Consider the following 16,735-nt stretch of genomic DNA (forward strand, 5'->3'; position numbering starts at 1 on the left):
GGTATCGGGGGCTCTCTGAAGGCCCCGTGCCTGGCGGAGGGTACGAGAAGGAATGAGTGGAAAGGAACCACCGGAGCCACCACCCATAGAAACTTCTAAAAGCGCACACACACTTACACACGCACCGATACCCCGTTGCCTTGGAAACCAAGTCAAGCACCCAACCCCTCCCGCGCGGCCCCGGAACCCACTCTCTGGGGCCGGAGGGCCGGGGGGCCGGAGGGGTCGTGGCCCGCAGAAGGCCGGGGCCGGGCGGGTGGAGTCCTCTCCGGCGGCCCCGCCCCGGGCCTCTTTCCCCTGGGCGCCTACCGAGTAGAGGAGCACGACAGCGCCGGGACTGGCGGAGCCGACGGAGAAACGGGAGTTAGAGGAGCTGGAAGAATCCATGGTGCGGCTGCCGTCCCGGGCGGGGCCTGACATTCTTTGCTAGGCGGTGGTGGTGCTGCCGCTGCTGGGGGCGGTTCTTCCGCGCAGGGCGGCCCGACCTCGCCTGGGGCGGCGGCACCCTCTGCTGCCGCTCCGCAGGACCCCGGGCGCCGCCATCTTAACCAGGACGGAAGCCGCGCCGGGACCTGCGACGCGCGCGCTCGCGCACCGCGTCGGAAGTCGGAAGTGCGGGCCGCGCGAGGCGCGGGTGTCGGCGGGCTCGGGGCCGGAGCGCGGCGGGGCGGCCCGCATGGCTCAGGAGCCGGGGCCGGGGGCCCGCGCGCCCGCCGGTTCTCGAGCCCTCCTGGACGCCCTGCTCCGGAACCTCTACGACTTTGGTGAGTGCGGGGCCTCGGCGCCCACGTGGAGAGCGGACTGGGCCGCCCTGGGCGTTCAGGCTAAAGGTTCCCGCAGGCTGAGCAGCCCCAGCGCCTCCGACCTGGGTCCCCGGATGGGTCCGGCACACACCGCTGCGGTGATCGGGCTCTGTTACCCAGGGATCAGACACCCGAGTCGTCCCTGTGTGTGGGCGCCAAGGGGCCCGTCTAAGCACGGCGATGCGCGCGGGGCCTGGGCTCCCGGAACAGCCCACCCTGTCAGTCTCGCGGCCCGCTGGGCAGCCCGCCCTCCCGGCGCCACCCTCCCGCCCCGCGTGCCCCCGGGGCGTCGGCACCACCTTGTCTCGGCCCAGCTCCATCCTTCAGGGTGCCTCTCCGCAGACTTCTTAGATGATTTCACGTAAAGCTTTTCACAGCCTTTTCTAATACCAAGCTGGCCAGTCTGTGCTCTCCTTCAATCTGGCCTGGGGAAAAGGAAATAGAAAGTTATTACAGATTGGCAGCCGCCTGGCACTTCAGCCAGAAGGCGGTTCCACGCGTTCTGAGAACCTGCTCCACGTCAGAGGACATCCCTTGTACACACAACGCAGAGAGCCAAGGCATTAGGGACTTTAAGGAGCAAACATTTCTTAAATTTGTAACCTGATACTGCAAGATCTGTTTTAGCGTGGAGCCATTGGTCGAAATTCTGAGCTTGCTTAAACAGTAAAAAATAATTGTGCAACTACAGCCCCATTTGAAGAAAAATAAAACTTTTTTTTCTTTGTATTTCTGGGTGCGGATAGCCCTGGCTCGCACCTAAGCGCATTCATGTGATTTAACGATTTGATAAAACCAAAGCGATTTATTTTTTCCACTCTGCGTTTGAACAAACAGGAGAAACACAATATGAAGCAGAACAGAAAAGGAGCAAAAAGAAAGGAGAAAACAAGAAGAGAGATGCTGGGACCCCAGCGGCAGTGACAGGAGAGCCAGCTCCCCTACCTGGTTCTCTTGTAAGAGGCCAAAGGAAGAGTGCTTCCAGCTTCTTCAAGGAACTCCAAGAAGAGCTGCAGTGCACTCCTGCTGTGACCCCCGCAGAACCCCCTTCAGGACCAGAAGTCCCTTGTGCTGCAGCATCACCCTCAACCCTGAAGAACAGCAGGGAGCAAGTAGAAGTGATAGAATTTCACAGCAGGAATAAAAAAAGAAAAGAGAAGCTAGATCGAAATGAGAACATGCAGGTAATGAGTTGGTTTATATGTATATGGTGAAAACCCTGATATCACAGTTTTAGATAAGTATCTTTTCCTTTTTTTTTTAAAAGAGTTTTGCGGGGAGCACCTGGGTGGCTCAGTCAGTGAAGTGTCTGCCTTTGGCTCAGGTCATGATCCTGGGGTCCTGGGATTGAGTCCCACAATGGGCTCCCTACTCAGCCAGGAGCTTGCTTCTCATGCTCCCTCTGCCCCTCCCCTTGCTCATACAGGCATGTGCAATCTCTCTCTCTTTCTCTTAAGTAAATAAAACCTTTTTTTAAAAAAGTTTTTATTAAAAAAATTAGAAAGATAAGTTTTTCTTTATTTATCTCTGCACCCAACATGGGGCTTGAACTCATGACCCCAAGATCAAGAGTTGCAAGCTGTAGGGACCGAGCCAGCCAGGCACCGCTAGATGAGTTTCTAGTTTCTTTTTTTTTTTTTTTTTTTTTTTTAATGATAGTCACATAGAGGGGAGAGAGAGAGAGAGAGAGAGAGAGAGAGGCAGAGACATAGGCAGAGGGAGAAGCAGGCTCCACGCACCGGGAGCCTGACGTGGGATTCGATCCCGGGTCTCCAGGATCGCGCCCTGGGCCAAAGGCAGGCGCCAAACCGCTGCGCCACCCAGGGATCCCCGAGTTTCTAGTTTCTATATAGACCACGTCAGGTGTCCCCAGCACCACCCGTAAGCTTGAGGATTTGCTAAAAGCACCCACAGGACTCAACACTCAGCATGTAGTCATCATCACAGGTACAAATTACCACTGCAAAAGGATACAGAGTGAAAGCTAGTGAAGGGAAAAGCCTGATTGGGTCAGGCCAGAGGAAACCAAGTGCAAGTGTCTAGATATCCCCTCCCAGTGGTGTTGCATGGGATGTTTCATATCCCCAGCAGTGTCCTCTGACAGTATGTGGGAAGTGTTGCTAACCACTTTCAACCCCAGCCTGGGTGTCCACGGTTTTTGTTAGAGGTCAGTTATGTAGACATGCAGACTGACCTTAGTTACTAAAGCTCTAGACCCCTAGAATAAAAGCAGGTATTCTCCATAAATCACAGTGTTAGGATAAATGATCTGGGCAGACTTGGTGTGGCTTGGCTCAAGGCTTGGGGATGCAAAAACACTCTTATCAGACAATATTCCAATTGGTCAGCTCCCAGGAGCCAGCCAAGGGCCAAATATGAAAATAAGACTTTCTTAGGAATCTGCAGAGTTTGAGAAATGCAAGCCTGCTGAGTGGATCTTTTCATACCGATAAGCCTTCTGCTTGACGGTGCTCAGAGAAAACTGAGTCATTCGACAACTGTTTCTGGCTGCTGTTTCAGGCACCGGGATACAGCATTGAGCAAGAGAGAAAACTGTTCTCTCTCAAGGAACTTACATTCTGTTGGAAAGCAGTTTGATTTCACTGAGCAGTAATCTCTCTCAGACTGAATTTTGTAAGCCTTACTCAAAATTCAGGCCAAGAGAGAGATGTCATTGCTTATCCAGCTTTTCCCACAAGGATATTATAGTTTTGTCAAATATATTGCAAAAATCCAAATATTCTATTTCTGTTGGATTCTTCATGTCCTATAAACTTTTGTCTCATAAAAGGAAAAAGGGATTGTATTAGTTTCCTAGGGCTGCTGGATGGAAATTTGGTCTCTCCTAGTTCTGGAGGCCACAAAAGCCACAATCAAGGTGTTGGCTAGGCACACTCCTCTCTGAAAGGGAATCCTTCCTTCCTTCTTTCAGCTTGTGGTGTCTCTAAGCATTCTTTAGCTTGTGGCTGCATCATCCTAAACTCTGCCTCCATCTGCATGTGGCTCTCTATATGTTTGAGTCTCAAATCTCCCTCTGCCCTTATTGTAAGACAGCTGTTATTAGATTTAGGGCCCACCTGAAATCTAGGTTGGGTCTCATCATGAGATCTTTAACTTAATTACCCTACAAAGACCCTTTTTCCAAGTAAGATCCATTCATTGATTCTGGGGATTAGGACATGGACATGTCTTTTTGGAGACAGCAGTTCAACCCACCACAAAGATAGGCGTGCATCCTTCTTGATGAACTTGTGATCACATGCTAGTGTCCAGTGCTTTCCACATCTATTTCATGGTTTAAAAAACCATCTGTGTCCTCTTTCCTAGCATTCAGCCAGCTCTTCATGTCACACTCACCAGCATGCCTTCTTCAAAGACTAAGTGCTTTTTGTAATCCTCTACCTTGATTTTAGGATTCTAGGTCAATTTCCAACTCATACTCCAAACATGGGACACTGGGAACTGTTAAGGCAGGATAGGAAGTGGATTCCCTTGGCCCTTCAGCCAGCCAGGGAACTTACAGTGATTGGTATTACCACAGCCAACTGTTCTGCACCTTACCAAGAGTAGTATTTTCTCTATGTGCCACACAAAGGAAAAGGTTGGCTTTGCATTATATCTAATTCTGCATTTGGAGAATTTAGCGAACAAAGCATCTGAGTACCTTCCCTCATTTCTTCAGGTGTCTCGGTCTTCTGTTTCCTCTTACACTTGCTGGGTTCTTTCTAGAATGGAAAGTTTCTAATAGGACAAAAACGTTGGCATTGAATGGGTGCATTTCTCTGTCTCTTAATAATAGAACATTTGCTGCCGACTGTTGGATTCTTTCTTCCCTTTCCGATCTTCTTCCCTTCCCTTCCCTTTTTTTTTTTTTTTTTAAGATTTTATTTATTTATTCATGAGATAGAGAGACAGAGACATAGGCAGAGGAAGAAGCAGGCTCCATGCAGAGAGCCGGACCCTGGACTCCATCCCAGGTCTTCAGGATCACGCCCTGGGCTGAAGGGGGTGCTAAACCGCTGAGCCACCCGGGCTGCCCTTCCCTTCCCTTTTGATCCCTTTTTCACTGTAGTTGGCTTTTCTCAGGAACTTCAGTTCATTTGACATTTTGGATTTCCTGACTTTAATGAAATTTTTCAGTTGTCCTTGGCGTTCTGTCCTTTCCTCCTTTTTAAAATTTATCCTTTGAACACATGAATGTGTCTGGCTAAAGAGACAGATTATGAACACAGTGAAAACACGTAAGCCTGTACAAGACTTCAGGATGTTTACATTGCAACATGTAAACAAATACCAGTGAATATGACGCTAGTTATTAATGGCATATCCTGGGAATGCCAGCTAAGGAATAGTCAGTCGGTCAGTTGGGAGTAATTAGGATATGTGATGCTATGCTAAGAGTTTGTATAATGTGGTAAAAGATAGTTGTGACCCCTGTTTTCTGAAAGCTTACAGGTCATTGTAGGACAGTTCAGACAGACATGGAATCAGCAAAAATGTCTAATAAGATAATGATAGCCTGCATGGAGTCAGCTAGTTGTCTTTGGAGAATACATGAGAGGTACTGACAAGTTGGACAACCCAGCTGGCCCTGCCTGAACCCAGGAAATGACCTTCTTTCCCTAGGCTTGTGCCATAAGTACTGTGGTTAAACTACATTGTATATCGAAACAGGTGTTCATGGTGTGGTATGGTGATTTAAATACAAAATATATATATATATATTTGGTCTTTGTCCCCCATTTCTAGTGCAGAACTCCTATAACCCTTATAGTTCCCTAAGTGATGAGAGAGTAAAGGTATCTTTTATAGTGAGTGAATTAGGGCAGGTTGCCAGGAGAATCAACCACATGATTAGAAATTTGGAATTTTCAATCCCATCTCCTTGACCTCTGGGGGGAAATAATGGGCTCAATTAATTGCCTGTGGTCAATGATTTAATCTGTCATACTTTATGAAATGAAGCCTCTGTAGAAACCCAAAGAGTTTGGAAAGTTTTTGGGTTGGTGATGGTGTGGAGGTGCTTGGAGACTGACACACTCAGAGAAGACATGGAAATGCCTCGTCCTGTCCCACATTATCTTACTCTGTACATCCCCCCATCTGGCTCGTCCTGAGTTATATTCTTTTTTGTTTGTTTTTGTTTTAAGATTTTATTTATTTATTCATGAGAGACAGAGAGAGAGGCAGAGACACAGGCAGAGGGAGAAGCAGGCTCCACGCAGGGAGCCTGACGTGGGACTCAATCCGGGGACTCCAGGATTACACCCCAGGCCAAAGGCAGGCGCCAAACCGTTGAGCCACCCAGGGATCCCCTATATTCTTTTATAATAAACTAGTGCTCTAGTAAGTTAGACAGGTTTCTTGCATTCTGTGAGCCACCCTGGCAAACTAATGGAACCCAAGGAGGGAGTCATGGGAACTTTTAATCTGTAGGTGGTTGGTCAGAAGCACACACAGGTCACAGCATGAACTTGCAGCTGGAGAATGAGATGGGTGGCCATCTTGTAGGACTGAGCCCTCAACCTGTGTAATCTGATGCTATCTCCAGATAGAGAGTGTCACCATTAGTTTGAATTGTAGCTGGTGTGGGAGCATTGCTATGTGGGGGAACCCTCCCCATAACACGCCTTTTAATGGATTAATCGGGGAACTTGGCCACCATCTATATAACATTTTACCCATTTCAACTGTCTAACCTGCAAATGAACTAACTGATCATATCCCTTTTATAAAGCAGTGACTATAGAAGTAGTTTGACAGGAAATAGATTATGATCTTCCTTATTTAGTCCATGAATAATTGGGTGCCTCCTGTTTGCCAGGAGATCCAGCAGTGAATGAGATATAGTCCTCTGCCCTCATAGAATCTACAGTCTACTGGTGTAATCAAGCATCAGGTAAATTAATAAAATAAGGAGAGTTTTAAACCCCCTGAGGGAGAGAAATAGTCTTGAGAGTTAATAGGAAGAACCTCCTTTTGGTAGAGTGGGCAGGCAGTCTCAGGAGAAGGTGACATGAGGCTCTGCTAAAGCTTACCAGTGAAAGGAGCCAGAAGTGTCATGCCAGGTATGAAAAGGCCTATGGAGGGCAGTCCCATGGCTTAGTGGTTGAGCGCTGCCTTTGGACCAGGGCATGATCCTGGAGACCCAGGATCGAGTCCCACATCAGGCTCCCTGCATAGAGCCTGCTTCTCCCTCTTCCTGTGTCTGTGCTTCTCTCTCTCTCTGTCTTTCATGAATAAATAAATAAAATCTTAAAAAAAAAAAAAAAAGGCCTTTGGGTTCTGGAAGCTAGAAACCTAATGGAGTAGGACAAAGGGGAGAAGAGTCCAAGCCGTGGTAGAGGGACAGGCCAAGGCCTTTGAAATTTAAAGTATGTAGAAAACCACAAAGAATTTTAGGGCACGAGGTGATCTGATTTACATTTTAAACGTTCACTGAGGTCCCTGTATGGTAGATTGTAAATAAGCAGTAGCAAGAGGCCTACGGGGGCTAGGTTAGGAGTTTACTACAGTGGTTCTGGTTCAAGATGGGGTGGCCTAGACTCCGGATTTGAGGGGTGAGTGTAAGGCTGCCTGTGAGGAAGAAAGGTCTTGAGACTGAAAGCACCATGTGTGGCTGGAAATGATCCAAGTGTTGCTTGCTCAAGGGATACATCTTAGTATTTTATTTTCTCTACCCTTAGCATCATCTGCGTCCTGGACCTTAGCCTTCTTTGTGGCCTCCATAGAAAAGGGATGAGAAAGAGGGAATAGAAATAATAGAACAGTGGACTCTAGATCAGAAGAGGCTCTTGGCCCTTATGGCCTGGACACAGGTACATGCAGACTGCTACTAAGCATGCAGTAAATCACTTTAATAACTAAGATTTCCTGTGCATACTATGTATCACAGGTGATTACTTCTGTTCACTAATTCATTATTTCACTGGATCCTCACAGTTCATGCACCCTGTCTTCATTTTACAGAGGAAATCGATGCCTGAGAGAGGTTAAGATACTTGCCTACGTTTAAACTGTCAGTCACCCCATATCTACAGTTCCAGAACCCCAGAGCTTTGGAAGTCACAGTTTTGTTGTGTTTTAGATTTATTTGGCAGCAAAAGCTGATCTGAACTCAACTCATGGGGCTAAGGAATAATTTTTGTTTGTTCCATTTGGCATGAATATTCATAGACACTGCGGCAGAAATATGAATGTACTTAATCATGAGGTGCTGTCTTGTCCCCCAGTGAAAATGATATATTGTATTCAGTACATTCACAATATTACTTTTCTCAAATGTGAAAGCTCCTGAATTTTCTAAGAATTCCACAGAAAGGATTGTGGATGTGAAGTGACCACCAGAGCTCAGGTTTTGACCCCAGGGTTTCTGGCTTGAAAGCTGCTACACCAGAGAGAGCGAGAGCAGGTTAGGTTAGGCTCTTCATCTTTTTAGTAACACAAATGCGCTGGTCTAGGATCTTCACTAGATAGAAAGACCTGTCCCTGTGTTACTGCCACAGGTTCTTAACTGCTCTCATAACCTTTACAATATCTGGATCATTCCCTAGGACTCATCCCTGAAATGCTTCATGCTCCAGGGCACCCTTTAACTTTGTTCCACACTCCTGTTTAGCAAACCAGTTTTGGTTAAGTATTAGGAGGAGAGTAACACAGTTGAAGTAATTTGCCTTCTAGAAGATATGAATAAATTTCCCAATGTTCTTGGAACTGCTCGAATTTTAAAAAGAGTGTTTAATTACTGAACTACTCTCTCATTGGACAAGGTTGGACAATGTAACTAGTAGAATAAAAGAATCTAACCAGTGCAGCAGAAAATAGTCGTGGTCAGCAAAGTCAGCCCATGGATGCACACTTAGCCCAGGAGACTGCCAGCTTTTATCCCGCACCCCTAAACTTTTCTTTGTATTATAGCTTTCTTCTTTCTTCAGAGCCTAACATGCACGTTTTCAAAATCTGCAAACATTTCTCTTTCCTGTGTGTGGGACAGTAAGGCTTTACAGGTCAGGATAGATTAGGGGGATCCCTGGGTGGCGCAGCGGTTCGGCACCTGCCTTTGGCCCAGGGCGCGATCCTGGAGACCTGGGATCGATTCCCACGTCGGGCTCCCTGCATGGAGCCTGCTTCTCCCTCTGCCTGTGTCTCTGCCTCTCTCTCTCTCTCTCTCACTGTGTGCCTATCATAAATAAAAAATAAAAAAAATAAAGGATAGATTAGGCAGTGGTTTGGTAACATGCTCCCTACATCTCAGTGGTTTGAAGGCAAAGTTAATTATTTTCATATGTCCATCAGGGTTAGCAAGGACAGAGTGTGTTGCTCCACACCATGCTCATCTAGGGACCCAGGATAATAGGGGCTCCACCGTCTAGAAAGAAGGCTGTTAGTTGCTTTGGTGAAGAAGGGGAGTCAGTGAATGGCTTTTAGTAGTTCCATGTGGAAGGGGCATATGTCCCCTCTGCTCATACTTCTTTGGCCAAAGAAAGTCATGTAGCCCTGCCAAACTTCCAGCAGGGAGCAAGAAGTAGGGGAGGACCTAGTATTGCCTGTAGGTAGTAAGCTTTCTGCTACAGTGAGCATGAGGGAAAAGAAAACAGGCAAAACTACTGATGATTTCTAAATCAGGCAATATATGATGAATAATGGACTGAAAGGTCTTTAAAGCTGTGAATAAAAGTTAGATATTGGGGGCACCTGGGTGGCTCAATCAATTAAGTATCTGCCTTCATCTCAGGTCACAATCCCAGGGTCCTGGGATAGAGCCCCACATTGGGCTCTCTGTTCAGTGTGGAGTCTGCTTCTCCCTTCCCTTTACCCCTCCCCACTGCTTGTACATGCACTCTCTCTCTCAAATAAATAAAAAAAAATTTTTTTGATATTAGATATTGGTGGGTTCATGCCTATGGACTCAGCATCACAAGACAGTGAGCTAAGAATTATTTTCTAAATGTTTGCTTTTATTATTAAAAAAAAAAAAAGACCTAGAATCCAAACCTTTTCTCAAACATCGAGAGCTGCAAAGCTGAGATGTTTCTAGTGAAATGATAACAGAGGGAATAGCAAGCTGTCTATGTGTGACCGACCACACCTGCTAACTCTGTCCACACTGCCCCTCAGCCTGCATGTCCCCACAACCAGGATAAATGGAGGCCTGCGTGCAAGGACTTGGTGTTCTGTGGGGCTGCAGGGGAAAGCAGGGACCTCAGAGGCTGTGACCCTCTCCTCCATGGGTCATCCCCAGACACAGGACTTTTGGCCCCACAGTGACTGTCACACAGGTGGCCAGGGATTTTTATCACAGCACTTAGGTCCACTTAGATTGCTCCTTCCTCGTGCTGATCTGATACAGGGCTGCTGAGGGCATCTGTGACTTCTCCAGTACTGCTGGGAATCTCATGCTCCTGAATGAAATTTCCAACTCAGAAGACATAATTAGTTGCTTTCATTGGATGGATGGGAGGGAAGAAGAGAGAGAAAGAACTCTTTAAATTTTTAGGAAAGGAGGTAAATGTTTCATGGGATTTTGGAGATCTGTGAACCACATACAGTTTTTCTTTTTAGCATACAATTTGCATTAGAGGTTCTGGATAATCCTGAATTCATTAAGATATAAGCAATTTGTTTTCCAAAAGTAGTATTACTGTTTATCATATTAAATAGATTGGGTGTGCAGGCCAATGGAAAAGGTTTTTTAACTTCAAGGAAATAGAGCATTTTTTTTCTGACATGGAACACGAAATCAGACTTTCTGGCATAGAGGAATGGAAGTGCCTGGTGTCCTTTGTGTGCCCATCGCCTTAACTTAGGCATTCGATTCTGTGAAATACATGATGGAAGAAAATTGGAAGCATAACAAAAGTCAGAAATCTTGGTAAAATAATGTGGAAGATGCCTTTATTGTGACTGAGAGCCCAGAACAGGGTCACATGCTTAGCGCACGGCAGTCATCCTTCATGGTACCATGTTCCGCCTGTCCAGCTGGGTGTCAGCATGCAGCATGCCAGCAGATGAGCAGTGCTGGGGTGACTGCTGGAGACTGTTATTTCACAGTGGATTAGCTAATAATGAGAGCGCTGGCCACGTCTTCCTATTTACTGGACCTCACTGACATTTACCACCGCACACCTTATCCACTTTCATTGTAAGAAGCCCTCTGTGAGATCAGTGTATGGCCTCACAGAGACAGAGCCTGTCACCTGTGGAAGCATTCAGTGACCGACCTGCACACCCAAAATACACACTGGGGGAACAGACCAGGATAAGCTGAAGTACAGCTCCATTCGGAGAAGGAGAGACCGGGAGACCTGTACATTGCAGAGCTCCCTGCTGAGCGGGTTGGCAGGAGGTCCCACCCTGCTGAGCGGCTGGCTGGCTATCTGTCTTCAACATTGTCCTTTGAGGGAGAGGGGGGCCTTTTCTAGAGGCTTCACAGCTTTTAGAGCCTGCTTCCTATTGGTCCAGGATGGGGTTGGGTAGTGACTGCTGCTGTTAGCCAGATGTGACAATATATTCCCTTAAAATCTCAAGCTTCTGGTCAGTTCTGTGGATTGGTAACCAAAGCTAGTGAGTGGCTATATCAGTGTAAAGAGTCATGCTTTGAAGGCATTTGCAGCATTATTATTTTCTACTGGGAATTATAAACCAAATCTCCACCATTTCTAGAATTGTGATGTTCCTGAAAGAAATATCTAGGTTACGAGAGTTTTGTTAGCCATTATTTTAAGGGCTGAATGGGAGGAAGAAGGGAGAGAAAGAGTTATTTAAATATAATATTCAGGGGCACTTGGATGGTTCAGTCAGCTAAGCGTTCAACTCTTGGTTTCGGCTCAGGTCATAATCTCAGGGTCCTAAAATTGAGCTCCGAGTTGGGCTTCAGAGTGGGCTTCATGTTGGGCATGGAACCTGCTTAAGATTCTCTCTCTCTTCCTCTGCCCCTCCCCTCAGCTCATCCACACACTTTCCTCTAAAAAAAAAAAAAATATATATATATATGTGTGTGTGTATATATGTGTGTGTGTGTATATATATATATATATATATATAAAATGTTTACCCTCCAGAATCCCTGCTTAGTCACCCTCTTCTAAACTGTTTCCCCTGCTGCACAGAATCTGCATGTCATTTATGAGAGACAGACATTGGTCTCATCGTCTCTTTTTATTTTTGTGTTTTAAAATAATTTCTTATCCTTTCTTAAGCTCTGATACCTTAACATTTCTTTTCTCCATTTTTCTTCCATTACAGCTTTTGTGCAACATACTTATGTTATTGTTTGGTATTTAGGCATCTGGGACAGTTTCAAGGCCTTTTAAAATATGATTACTCTGTTGATGACAAATACTCCAACGATATAGAAACAGATTATCTTAATAAGAATTTTTTTTTTCTTTCAGACCAAAAGTAGTATCCTTGAGAAAGATGTGGATAGACAAGAATTTAACTTAGAGAAGGTATGTGTTTGAAACTTAATTTTTTTTCAGCTTTATAATACTGAACAAAATATGCTTACATGTCCAGTGGTTGAAGTAAATCACACTACATCAGTTGATGAATATTAGGCTGTCATTTAAAACATGATGGTTTGTGACTGCAGTGCCCATAATGCAGTGGTAAGTAAGAAAGTAGGGAGGGATGTGTGTATTCTCCTGTTGTAACTAGGTTTTTAAAATGCAAGAGAAAAAAGGAGGAGGTAACTCAATTGCTAAGAGTGGCATCAGTGGCTTTTTCTCTTCCTCTGCAGCATCTTTAAAAAAAAGACAAACATAGATCTGTGTTTGAAGCTGCTATAGGAAATGGTTTCTTGGTGTGAGTAAGAGTGTTTGGAGAGGTACTTTTAGGTCGAAATTCTTGCCCATTAGGGTAATAGCTCGTTTCAGAGAGCACCCCAGAGTATACAGAACTCTGCGTTCAGTCCTAGTTCTGTTGCTGGTTTGTGTGCTCCTGAGTCTTTGCTTCTGCTATCCAAAATTCAACATGGGAGAACGTGCGTTGTGAGGTTATGGTATGAGATTATTGTTAAGACCTCCACAAAGCTCCACAAACTACAGCACAACAGAGTTTTTGCCACAGCACATCCTGTCTGATGTGTGTTGCTCCAAGGGAGTATTTCTTCTCTGGAGTCTCTGGGATGCACTTGGATCTGATTCTGGTCTGTGTCCACAGGCTCGCTTGGAAGTGCACCGGTTCGGGATCTCAGGTTATGGAAAGGGAAAGGAACGAGTCCTGGAACAGGAACGTGCCATCATGCTGGGTGCTAAGGTGAGGGGCTGCCACTGTCTTCCATCAGTAGACAGGATACAGGAAGAGGAGATCCCAGGGCAAGGGAGGACAGGGGTCACCGAGAGATCTTTGCAAAATAAAAAATTATTATCTCTTGGCTTTTTTTCCCCCTTGGATTTCAGCCTCCCAAAAACAGTTATGTGAATTACAAGGTTCTGCAGGAGCAGATCAAAGGAAAAAAGGCAGCAAAGGAAGAAGAAAAGAGAATGGTACGAGTAACAGCCTTTTTGTTACTAAGCTAGAGCAAGAAGTTGCCTGTGGTTGGCCACAGGGGAATGCTGGACCTACTACCTGGGAAGCAGTATAGACCACAGTAAGATGGAGGGTGAAATGATTATCTTCCCCGACCCATTCAGGTCAGTTGCATTCTATAACAGTAGCCAGGTAAGCCAGCAGATCATGTAAACTACTGTGATCTTTTTCCTCTGTTGTATTTTACATTGTATAGAACATAGGGGCCACAGAGGGGTGGATGCTATGCTCCCTCCCTTTCCCCTAAAATGGAAGATTTCATATTTCTCCTGTAAGTCTTTTCTGGAATGACCTTTCACACTCTTGAGAGAGTTTTGGGATGAAATTGAGTGTATGTTTAATATGCCTGCTTGAGAAAAAGATGAAAAGTAAATGGTGTCTCCCTGGCTTTTGATCACAAACCTCTTGTCTGCTTTTGAATCTCCATTACCCATTATTGACATATATGTTGTCTTAAATCCTGAAATTAGGCCCAGGACACAGATATTTTCAAGAAAAAGAAGAAGAGAGGGCAGGAAGACAGGTGAGTGAAATCCTCAGGTACTAGGGGGAGTTATCCAGATAAACCTACTGGTTAGTCCTGAAAATAACACCTTGAGTTTACCTGGTGTTTCTGACCTGTTAGAGTGCTTCACTGTCTCTGTGCATTCTGATCTAGTCTTGGGAGAAGACAGGTTTTAGGACATTGCCCCAGATCAAACAGCTACTTCAGAACTGAATTGGGGATCTTCCCCCCCTACCCCCCCCCAAGAGCCTGCCCACATGACAGCACAGTCTGGGCTCTGCCATACCACACAAGGTGGAGCACCATCATCTGAGTGACGGAGTGTTGATTTTGTTGCTTCATGCTTCTTTCTTAGCTTTTGTTCAAAAATGCCTTCTCTCCCTCCTTGAGTTACTGTTTCAAAATTGACATCTTTTGTCTTAACCTTTTTCTTGGACTCCTGGAGAGCTGGCATGCGGATGGTCATTTATCCTGGCCACATATGTCTGTCTGTTGAGGGTTCCCTGCGTGCCAAGCATATAGATGTCTTAGGTGTCGGGGATACAGCCATGATCACATGAGGGGTATCCCTGCCTTTGAGGAGCTTACATTGTAGTGAGGGAAACACACCAAAACATACAAACAGGTAAGAAAGGGGATGTCAGGTGCCGGAAGGTTCTGTGAAGAGGTTGCAATAAAGCATTATAAAAGAAAATCACTGGGGGTGGGCTCTGAGTTGAGAACTGAGTGAAGAGGAGGGGACAGCCCAGAAAGATCTGTAGAAGAACATTGCACATAGAAGAAGCCAGTGCAGGGCAGCCCTGGTGGCTCAGCAGTTTAGCGCCGCCTTCAGCCCAGGGTGTGATCCTGGAGACCCAGGATCAAGTCCCACGTCGGGCTCCTTGCATGGAGCCTGCTCTTCCCTCTACCTGTGTCTCTGCCTCTATCTCTCTTTGTCTCTCGTGAATAAATAAATAAAATCTTTAAAAAAAAAAAAAAAAAAGAAGAAGAAGAAGAAGCCAGTGCAAAGGCCCTGAGACAGGAAGGCAGCTGGCATGTTTCAGGGACCACAGGAAGGCAGGCGGTTGTTGCGGTAGGGCAGTGGGGGTGGTGTGCACGGGAGGATCCCAGGAGCTTGCAGGAGCAGACCACAGTCACCTGGTTGATGGTGCTGCAATCCGTCTTCATAAGCTTAACTCTAATACTTTTCTCTCCCTTTAACTGCAGGAAATCCAAAAAGAAGAAATCAGCTCCCAGTATTTTGTCAAATGGACGGATTGGGCAGGTTGGAAAATTCAAAAATGGGACCCTGATTTTGAGCCAGGTTGATATCAAGAAAATAAATTCGTCTCGAGTGGCTAAATGAAATACTTCATAAAATAAAGGGAAGAACATTGTACTGAAACTGGACTCCCACAAAACTTCCAGATTATTCTTATTTATTTCATATTTCATAGACTGCTTTTCTATTTTAGGGAAAAAAACGTCAAATAGAAATAATAAAATTTGTCGTTTCTCAAGTGTCTGTTTTACAGTGATGAGCATGAGAAGGGACAGCAGTGCTTTTCAAATCTATTGAAAAGATTGTTTAACCTTCTCCAACAAGATTTATGCTAGATTCGCTTTCCCTGGTGTTTTGTACATTTGCTTGTAATGTAATTTTTCATAAATGTAATAATTTATTGATTTGTAAATGCTAATGATTAGCTTTAAATTGCCTTTTCTTTTTTTTTCAAGATTGATTTATTTTAGAGAGAGAGCAAGCACACGAGTGGGGCAGAGGGCGCAGAGGGAAAGGGAGTGAGAGAATCCCAAACAGACTCTCGTTCAGCATGGAGTATGGAGCAGGGCTTGGTCCCATGACCCTGAGGTCATGGCCTGAGCCAAAATCAAGAGTCAGATACTTAACTAACTGAGCCACACAGGTGCCCCGAAATTGCCTTTTATTTTCTAAAAGTGATGTAATGATACTGTATCATGAAGAGATCAAGAGTGTGAATATTCGTCAGCTGTTTTATAGGAAAAACAGTTGTAGGTTTTAGCTTCCCCATTGTATAAAATGTCCTTCCTAAGAAGTTATGTAAACAAAACACAACTTTGTAGTAAATGTGGCTGTGACTGTTAGCACAGCAGAGACTTTAACTCATGTCCTAGTATGGACACGTATGCTAATGTTATCTCCTTCAAGATAATCACCTCGGGTGGCTAAACATTTATTTTTTTAATGATACTGCCCTTGCTGAGGGTGTTGGGAACTTCTCAAAGCTTGTGACGCATTAAGAAAAAAGTTTTCAGTGGTGTTAATTTTGACTTTTTTTTATGACCAAAAAGTTCTGATCCAAACCTAGTAAATAGTAAGGTTCTGGTTGAAACAAAGGCTGATGTTCTTGTCCAGGTCAGAACTTGACTCCAAAGGCATTGCCAATTGAGGAGCTCCAGGAAAGCTCTGAGCTGAAGCAAGAGTGGAATCCATGTCCTCTTTTCCAAATTTATTTTGGAAGGTGTTACTTGGCAGGATATATGTTTCGGCAGTTTTTAAGAGTGATTTTTCTTGTTTTTTAAAAAAGGTGTAGAAGATCCCAAGCATGACAAAGCACCAGGAAACATTTCAGGAGCTAGAAGTGACCTATCAGAGTGACTCCTGGGGCAGTCTGACTCCATTTCTCTAGAGAGAGCCCAGGGTCTGAGGCAGCCTCCGTCACCCTGCCCTCCATGAGCCACGTGGCTCAAACAGCTGAGCACTTAGACTCCGGACCACAGCCGCAGGCTGGTCAGTTCTGGAAAAGTTCTAAGTATTCTAAGTATAGTTACCTTGTTTTAGTTTCACTTTATAATTTATTGAATTAATACTTAAAGAATGATTTTGTTACCACTGGGTGCTCTAGAAATACTCAGACGTTTAGGGACTAAGAGAAAC

The 16,735-nt window shown here is 45.3% G+C and overlaps 2 protein-coding genes across 4 annotated transcripts in view; one reads left to right on the forward strand and one right to left on the reverse strand.

Annotated features, from left to right (window-relative positions):
• GNPAT (glyceronephosphate O-acyltransferase) overlaps positions 1 to 1,248 on the reverse strand; it is a 35,336-nt gene extending 34,088 nt beyond the window's left edge. The window contains exon 1 of one of the 3 annotated variants that reach the window (XM_072823086.1): positions 1,103 to 1,248. In XM_072823086.1, the coding sequence (XP_072679187.1) occupies positions 1,103 to 1,123 (21 nt within the window). In that variant the 5' untranslated portion in view covers positions 1,124 to 1,248. Of the gene's footprint in view, positions 1 to 309; positions 575 to 1,102 lie in introns of those variants that run through there. The other 2 variants (XM_072823085.1, XM_072823087.1) reach the window with 2 other exon arrangements.
• FSAF1 (40S small subunit processome assembly factor 1) lies at positions 434 to 15,338 on the forward strand. The gene is made up of 7 exons (XM_072823091.1): positions 434 to 764; positions 1,641 to 1,987; positions 12,197 to 12,253; positions 12,966 to 13,061; positions 13,205 to 13,291; positions 13,805 to 13,857; positions 15,046 to 15,338. Exons 1-7 carry the CDS (start codon positions 677 to 679, stop codon positions 15,182 to 15,184), a joined length of 867 nt encoding a protein of 288 aa, XP_072679192.1. The 5' UTR covers positions 434 to 676; the 3' UTR covers positions 15,185 to 15,338.
• The last annotated feature ends 1,397 nt before the right edge of the window (positions 15,339 to 16,735 follow it).

The sequence above is a fragment of the Canis lupus genome, chromosome 4 (genome assembly GCF_048164855.1).
Source record: "Canis lupus baileyi chromosome 4, mCanLup2.hap1, whole genome shotgun sequence".
NCBI classification, from domain to species: Eukaryota; Metazoa; Chordata; class Mammalia; order Carnivora; family Canidae; genus Canis; species Canis lupus.